Source organism: Sorghum bicolor, chromosome 7 (genome assembly GCF_000003195.3).
Source record: "Sorghum bicolor cultivar BTx623 chromosome 7, Sorghum_bicolor_NCBIv3, whole genome shotgun sequence".
NCBI classification, from domain to species: Eukaryota; Viridiplantae; Streptophyta; class Magnoliopsida; order Poales; family Poaceae; genus Sorghum; species Sorghum bicolor.
Genome location: NC_012876.2, coordinates 58,272,233 through 58,281,090, shown reverse-complemented (window position 1 = coordinate 58,281,090; position 8,858 = coordinate 58,272,233). Strand labels below are relative to the sequence as shown.

Below are 8,858 nucleotides of genomic sequence, written 5' to 3'. Positions count from 1 at the left end.
ACAAACAAAAGTGCTACAGTATCGGAAACTTTTCACTTTTCGGAACTAAACAAGGCCCTAGTTTAGAATCACTCAAAAACTAAAAACTTTTCAAGATTTTTTTCGTCACATCGAATCTTGCGGTATATACATGGAGCATTAAATATAGATGAAAATTAAAACTAATTGCACAATTTGCTTGTAAACCACGAGACGAATTTTTTAAGTCTAGTTACTCTATGATTCAACAATATTTATCAAATAAAAACGAAAGTACTGCAGTGTCAAAATTCAAAAAAAAAATAGATCTAAACAAGACCTGATGTGTTGCACATATATATTGATATGAAATAAGGTTTTCAATAGACTTCGTGCATGGGTCAACCAACCCACTCAATCCATTCGTCTTGGGCTCTTGGCCCAGTTCAAACCATGAAACAATATGTATTGTTTCATAGATTGGGTTGGGCTTACGTGACCATCAGCCTATCCACCTACCGTGGGCCTAGACGGCTTTGGGACTTGGGGTTGGGGTGCTACTCCTGCATCTTTTTTTTTAGGGTAAGCTACTCCTGCATCTTATAAGGCATTCCATGAATAAGCAAAGCATTTTAAGTTTAACTAAATTTATATGATAAAATAATAATATTTGTGATATTAATTAAATATCATTAGATTTTTTTATTAATTATATTTTTATAGTATATATATTTGAAGTCCTAAATTTTTATAAATTTTTTATAATTTTGGTCAAACTTGAAATGTTTTGACTCTCCAAGATTCGTTGTGTCACTATGACGGCGTCGGTGGACGATAACCTCTTCAACAGCTCTTCACCATCCATGTGAACTATTGTCTCCACAAACTTCATTGTGAAGCAGTTCCATGAAAACTAGAGTTTGTAGAGTATTTTTATAGGTACTCTTACAACTCCACCATATTTCCTCGAATAGGATAGGTGAAGCTAAAATCATTTGACTAAAAAACGTGAAGTACAGTTGAAAACACATGGAGTGGAGCAGTTCCAAACATCACCTGTATATATATAAATGAAAAACATATTATGGACCAATAATTGATAAATTTATCATAGCTATATAAAAATTTGCATGTCTGTGAGTAGTATTTTTTATTAGTTATAAATAATGACTAATGCTTATGTTTTTTTAAGATTCTAGCCCATGAAGTATGGGTTGATGGACTAATATATTAGGGGTGTTTGGATGTAGGGACTACAGTTAGCCTATTCGCATTCGCTTGTCTTATAAGTCGTATTTTTTCTGTTAGCCACAGTGTTTTTTCTCATAACAAATCAGGGAATAGCACTTTCAATTATGACTTTTCAGACAAGTGAATAAGGTCATTTTACTAGGTGCCATATCAGATGTCACATGGGATGGCCCATAAGATGTTCGGTTACTAATTTAAAAAATAAATTATATATTTTATTAGTAATCCGCAAAACAAATCTATTAAATATGATTAATCCATTATTAGCATGTTTTACGGTAGCAACCATGAATTAATTTATCAATAATTATAGGCTAATTATGTTTAAAAATTTTATTCAAATATTTGATATGATAGGGACTAAATTTTAGTCCATGTAACCAAAGGTGCCTTAAAAAAACTGGAAACGAGATCGTTATGATAGTTTTATATTATACGCGGTTGTTAGCACTGGTTAGTCAGTCTATCAGTGTCGAAACAGAAACAGCGCGGAGAAATCAGCCGACGCCCACATTAGTTCGGATTTCGCGGTCTACGGAAAACCATTAGCACTGCAAGTCTGGTGAAATATACGTAGAAGGGTACCTTCCGTGCATGTGCTTACAATAATCTTGTCCTTTCTTAAATTATATCATTGTGTGTATACATTATTGGAAATTTGGAGTACTCACGATTTTTCAGTGCTTGCACCGTCTGAGAACCGGCCGGCACATGCATCACCAGCCTGGACCGAGCACAATTCTCTTCAGAAAATTGTGCCTGACTGCCCAAAGGAAGCTAACACCATTAACAAATCTTGGGTGAGAGTGAGACACTGATTCATCTTTTTCTTACTATAATTTTGGGGCGTATGAGTTCAATAGTGCCTTGTCAGGGAATACGCACTTTACTTTTTTTTCCTAAAAGTTTTTTCTTCTCGAATTTCCTAAAAGTTGAGATTTTGCAAATTCATCGCATCATCGACCTTGCCATGTTGCCATCTGTAAAGGCTTGTTGAAGCCATGATTACCAAAAAAAAAAGGTGCACTTAAATACTATCTATTTAATACAAACTATATAGATCGTTATGAATGACCACACCGACAGTAGTGGGTAGAGGCAGTTCAAGATTTATCTAGTTCAAAAGTTTAAATAGTACGAGCTAAGTCTATGTTGCTTACTGTACTTCACTTTAACCATTATTAAGATCAATTGGCCAGTTTACTCATTGTGGTACACCTTTTTTATATTCCCTTTCTCCCCGTCGCAAAAGAAATGCACACATCACATTTCAAGAAGTCGACTAATTTTAAATTTAACTAGATTCTTAAGAAATTTTATCAACATTCGTATGTCTAAATAGATGTCATGATTAACCTAATAATGTTTATTCCGTATTAGTGTATTTTTTAATATATATTTGGTTAAACTCTAGATTGATTGCCTTAAAATTTGAAATGCTTATTTATCTTAGGACGAAGAGAGTAAGTGATAATTTCTTGACTCTTTAATGAGGTTGCTTAGGTGGCTTTCTATGCCCTTTGAGATTATGCCAATTTGTTGTGTTCTTTTTATGAGATATAGTCTCCGTTACACAATGCTCAAAACAACTCAACTGAGCTCCCTGTTCACTTCGCTGAAAAGCTATGATAGGAAATACTGTTCGTTGATTTGTTGTAAAAGAAAAGCACTACTAAATGGCAGCTAGATTCAGCTAATAAGCTCAAATGAATAGATTTAGATACATAGACAAAAAGTGAAGAAAAAATGATATATGACCAGGTGATAAGGTGTTTGTGTTTTGAGGGCCGGCAACACCTAGATTCTCATCTGACCTCTCATTACCTCACTTTTCTGCAACAACTCCATTAAGCTAAGCTTTCTCATATTACTCTCGTCCTACTTGCTTTTCACAAACCCATCGACTCTTGGAGTATCTTCAATAGTCCCCCAATGAGAAAAACTATAATTTAATAGATTTGAGAGCTCTAGCAGTACCCCAGTCTCACCCCCAATGAGCAATTTTTTCTCGGCCGCTTAAAATCTAGCCATCGACCCCTCAAAGATGAGGGACCTAGACTGGCTCCCCAATACGCGCGGTAGCATGCACCTGGCGTCTTCCAAGTGATCAGTGGTCTCAGAGTCTTCTCCATTGTCGGCACGACGAGCAGTGCCAAGCGTAGATCAGCCATATGGGGCTCGACGATGTGTCCAACAAACGAGGCAACAACAGTGGAGGAGGAAAGGTGGCCGCGGAGGTGTAATATGGGAGGAGGAACGTAGGAAGGGAGGGAGTGGCGACAGAGGAGGCTGGCGATGGACGAAGAGGAGCGTCGGCGGAATGGAATGTAGAGGAGAATGAACAGGCGAGGAGAGAAAAAAGAAGAAAGTGTTCCATAAATGACAAATTGACTCTACATGTCAGAGGAGATATTGGGGTGAGATTTTCTCGTTCCGTTGGAGTTGAGGCTTTTAAAACCCCCAAAATAAAAGTATAGCTTCCCGAATAACTAGTTTTGAGGTTGAGATTTTTCCTACCGCTGAAGATGCTCTTGCTACCCATAGCTAACTTGATAGATATGCCCTACCACACTTTCTTTCTCATTCCTAAGGGCTCCATGCTTTGTTTTCGTCATAATCTTTGCCTCATCTAATCTACCTCCTCCACCTCCTATATCCATTGTTTATCCAAGTGTTCGACCGCTTATCGTCTTTATCGGGCTACCTATTCATAAACAACTTTTTTAAGGTTCAAGCTTTGGACGACGAACCCTCTCACTTGAACCTTTTAACCTCGTTAGAGTAGACAACTAGAGCTTTAACTCTTTTTAGTTTGCACATTACAACGCAGACAATCATAAAGCATACACATTCATCCCAATGGATGCATGCACATAAACACTGCCTTGTGAGAATATGTGAAGACTGGACTGATAAATTCTTAAAATAAGATTGGCGGTGTCTCGCTGTCGACGAGAATGTCGTCTATGATTAAAAGCACAAAGCTATTGAATCATAGAATATTCGCTTTCGTGAGGAGTTAAACGTAGGACCTCAGATGCTAAGGTTCTTGTAATATGGACCCTTTTGCAACGGAGCTTAAACTGCTACGCAAATCAGACGGTCAAAGCTTAAACTAGCAGCATTGATCGGACGCTCGAGAAATTTAGGCCTTGTTTAGGCCCTGTTTAGTTCTCATCCAAAATTTTTTCATCAATCCCATCGAATCTTTGGACACATACATGGAACATTAAATATACATAAAAAATAAACTAATTACACAGTTTGGTTGAAAATCACGAGACGAATCTTTTAAGCCTAGTTACTCTATGATTAGTCTTAAGTGCTACAGCCACATGTGCTAATGATAGATTAATTATGCTTATTAGATTTGTCTTGTAGTTTCCTGACGAGCTATGTAATTTGTTTTTTTATTAGTTTTTAAAAACTCCTCTCGACATCCTTGCGACACATTCGATGTGACACCCAAAAAATTTTCATCTCTAATCTAAACAGGGTCTTAGTTCACCCCAAAACCAAAAACTTTTTAAGATTCTCCATCGTATTGAATTTTGCGGCACATACATGGAGCATTAAATATAGATGAAAACAAAAACTAATTGCATAATTTATCTGTAAATCGCGAGATGATCTTTTAAGCCTAGTTACTTCATGATGTTTGACAAATAAAAACAAAAATGTTACAGTGTTAAAAATCTAAATAAAAGCGTCGGTTGCTATTTTTCGCAGACAAGGGCAGATGCAGATAGCTAGAAATGGAGCTGATCAGGCACACAGAAGTTGTCGGTTGGTCACTTGCTCCTTTTTTTTTTCCCTCGCCGATAGAAGGCTGTCTTCTAACCGAAAATAGTCGGCAGGGGCACTTTGGTCAATCCACGCCAACGGCAATCGCACGGCCGACACACATGACACATGCGGCGAGAGAGCAGCGGAGCAGGTGCGCACGAAAAAAGCCATAAAAGAGAGCGAGCTCGCAGCGCAGATCGAACGGGAGAAGAGAACAAGAGATACCTCTGCTCGCCAGCTCACCCTGCTCCAGTTCTCCTTCCACTCCCACACTCCCAGCCGAGCTCGCGCGCACGCACAGGCACAGCACACACGCGCAAGCAGGAGCTCCTGCTAGATCCCAAACTGTCCTCTGCCCGCCCGCGCGCGTTGCGGGGGGCGCAAGCAAAGGATCATCGGATGGCGACGATGTTCGCGCGGCCGGTGCTGGCCGCCCTGCTGCTGCCGGCGTTCCTGCTCTCCGCCGCCGGGGCCGCCGACAGCAAGGGTACTGCTCCTGTTACCTTTTTCCCGCTTCCGTTCCTGGTTGCTGTCGCCTGCTGCATTCCTCGTGTTCGTTCTTGCGCACGCTCTCCGTTGATCCAATCTGTCTTAGGCCTGGCGTCGTCTGTTTGCTGGACTAGTGCCTGGATCTGGGCGTTTTGGATGCGTAGCTCGGGTTGGGATCTCGCGGGCGCGGTGGGTTGACGGGGGAGACGGCGGGTTCTAGGCCATTGGGGATCGAACAATTCGGTAATGGGGATCTCTGTTGTGGTAGTGTTCGCTGGGCTATGGTTTCTTGTCCTAGCAGTAAAGATGGTGCTGACTGCTGAGCCATGAATAATTGACAAGTAACTTCCCTCAGTCCCTGACCAAACGAGCACAATCTTGGGGGAACTTCAGTGTAATTATCACTTCTGGTTCTGCTGTGTGTATGGAAACTACTGAAATGGTCTGCTTCAATTGTGAAAATTGGCGTATAAATTTTATGAAGGCTGAGGAACGGGGCTTTAGATTAGCTGCATACGTAGGCCAAATTATAAGGACTTCCAGAAAGGGGTTGATCAGGTCTCCAATTTATATCTCGGGTCTTCAAGTAACTAGTGTGTGTGTGTGTGTGTGAGCCAGTGACGTCGCTGCTCATCTATGTGACTAGTGTTTGGGAGATCTAAATGTGGAAATTTTGGTTCATTGCTTTGGTAGCATAATCTAAATTGTCGACTTATGTTGCAGACGTGGAGCATTTAAATAAATTGTTCTTTTTGTTATGCAATAGAAATAAATTATTTAATATTACGTGGAAGGTATCAGCTGTACATATGACATATCTTTCTAAGTAATATGACAAATGAGATAGGATATTAGCCATGGGGGAGGTTTGAGCAACATCACCAATATATTATCAATGTTGACTCTTGAAAAACAGAGATGTCCACAGTTTCTCTTCAAAAAAAAAAAAACAGAGATGTGTTGTGGTGCTTGAAGAGAATCCCAGGTACCATCCCTCTAAAATGTTAGTTTAAATCAAACGATAAAAAAAGGAAAGACTGAAGTCGTGGCCTGGTATCACTGAATGGTGGACTAGGTAGCAATTTAGAAGTCAAGGTGGAAGGACGTAAAATCATTTATTGGCTCAATGAAACTATATTGGAAGGTATTTTGTACTTTTCTTGAGTTCTGTTTTCCTCTTAGAAATTTAACAGGGCATTAAATAAAAACAAATTGAATAAGGCAAGCAGCTCTGCCAGTGCCGTTCGAGAGGACCTATTATGCTGTCAGATTGGTTGCCACATGTCGTCAATAGACAATAGCCACCGTGTGAAGGTAATGGACTCGTCTCAAGTGGTGACAATTTTGGTAGTGAGGAGCAGCCAAGTGAGATGGAAAGAGATGCCAATGTGGCTCCTGACTTGAGGACACACATGGAGGCGATGACTGGCAATAACAATGATGGAGGCAGGATTGGGGAAATACGCTAGCGGCATTAGTATCTTCAAGTGTTTCACGACGGAAGGGGCTCAGGATTTGGGAGTTACTGAGGATTCATAGTGCCCTAATGAGCGTGTACAGATTACTGATCTATCCTCAATTACAATATTTATGCTTCCTATCTACCCTTGTTAATATCAATGTTCACACATTATATGGTAGGTACCTAGGGTTCCTTTCACACACTGTAACAATTATCTAAAAATAATGTACGGTTTTGTTGCAAGCAACATTTTTTTTGATGAAATAGTTAGCATCATTTTCATGACTAATTTTATACTATTCTTGTAACTTAGCTTTTTCTAAGGAATGAAGTTTCAGTGGGACCGTGGCCTACTTTGTTAATTTCTTGTTATCCATGGGATGTTCTCAGTATTGATAGCAGCTATTTGTTCAAGTACAATCTAATAGACTGCTACATAAGGTCTGTTAGGATGCCAATCTCCTGAAGACCTAATATATATTAGTACTCCTAACTAAGCTTAAATATCAACTGTATTTGTTGATTTCTACATTCTTGTGATTTCAGCATTTATCTAGGATGCATTTGCATCTTCACTTCCTCCTGAACCTTGAAATCTGTATTAATTTTTGTACAACATGTTGCTTGAATTATCTCCTTTTTCAGACAACCCTGCCGATCAGCTCGTTGCATTGATCAACAGCAACCGTACTGCCAGCAAGGCTTCTGCTGTTTCTGATAATCAAGGTTTAGGATGCATTGCTCTGCAGTACATCAGAGCATATGAAGGTCATTGTGACCAGGTGGATGACAAGAAGCCGATGGAGTCAAGTTTCACCGACACATTTGCCCCAACCTGTGGCGTCCAAGCCACAACTCTTTCCAAGATTACTGGTAGGCTTGTGGGCTGCCAGTCCAAGTATGCGACTCCAGCTGAGGCCTTTAACATCCTGGTGAATGATGCGAAGGGCCTTCAAATATTGCACAGCAAGAACCACACAGAGGTTGGGGCAGCTGTGAGTGGCACCGATGGTGGTGGACCTTACTTCTGGTGTGTCCTGTTCAGTGACGGGAAGCCTACTACCAGCTTCAAGGTGGATGGCGAAGTGCCCAAGGCGGCCATCCATCCAGGGTGCTTCAGTGGCAACAATGACGACTGCATGGGCGCGACGAATGGCGCCATTTCGACCAATGCTGGTGCATCGAGGCTGGTGGCGGCCCTTCCTTTTGCTGTAGCTTGTGCCTTTGCTTTGTGAGCTTGTAAGTAGGTGTGATGTTTTCGGCCATTATTTTGCTTTGTGAAAAGGAGCTGAACACCGTCTCCTGTTTGCAGTGGCACGCCATTCTTTTGCTTCTCTGAGCATATGAACTATACATGCAAGGATTTATAGATCAGTATTCAACATTTCAGACTATCATTTATAGATCATTGTTCAGCATTTGAGACTATCATTTATAGATCATTGTTCAGCATTTTAGACTATCTGTTACCTGTTCAGAGTGTTCATCATAGTAACTTTGTGCTTGTGCATTCTTTTAGCACGTTTGCTATGACTATAAGAGCTATTTGAGCAAAGCTGATTGTTCGTAGCATGCGATTTCTGATGCCAGATGCTCTGTTTTTGCATTGCATACCTCCCAAACAACTAGTTTAGAAGGTGTTTGGTATTCCTGTTTGTTGTTTAGAAACATTTGGTGGAAAAATATCTAACTGGAGGCTAAATGGTCTACCAACCTATTTAGGGGGTGTTTGTTTGAGGGTGGGTGTTTTTAACAGGTACCTTAACATTTTTGTTTTATTTGACAATTAGTGTCCAATCATGGACTGATTAGACTTAAAATATTCGTTATTTTTGTTTTATTTGACAATTAGTGTCCAATCATGGACTGATTAGACTTAAAAGATTCGTCTTGCAAATTACTCTTTAACTGT

The 8,858-nt window shown here is 40.1% G+C and overlaps 1 protein-coding gene across 1 annotated transcript; it reads left to right on the top strand.

Annotated features, from left to right (window-relative positions):
* On the top strand, positions 5,090 to 8,408 carry LOC8080647. Its single transcript, XM_002445561.2, has 2 exons — positions 5,090 to 5,482; positions 7,592 to 8,408. Exons 1-2 carry the CDS (start codon positions 5,122 to 5,124, stop codon positions 8,179 to 8,181), a joined length of 951 nt encoding a protein of 316 aa, XP_002445606.2. The 5' UTR covers positions 5,090 to 5,121; the 3' UTR covers positions 8,182 to 8,408.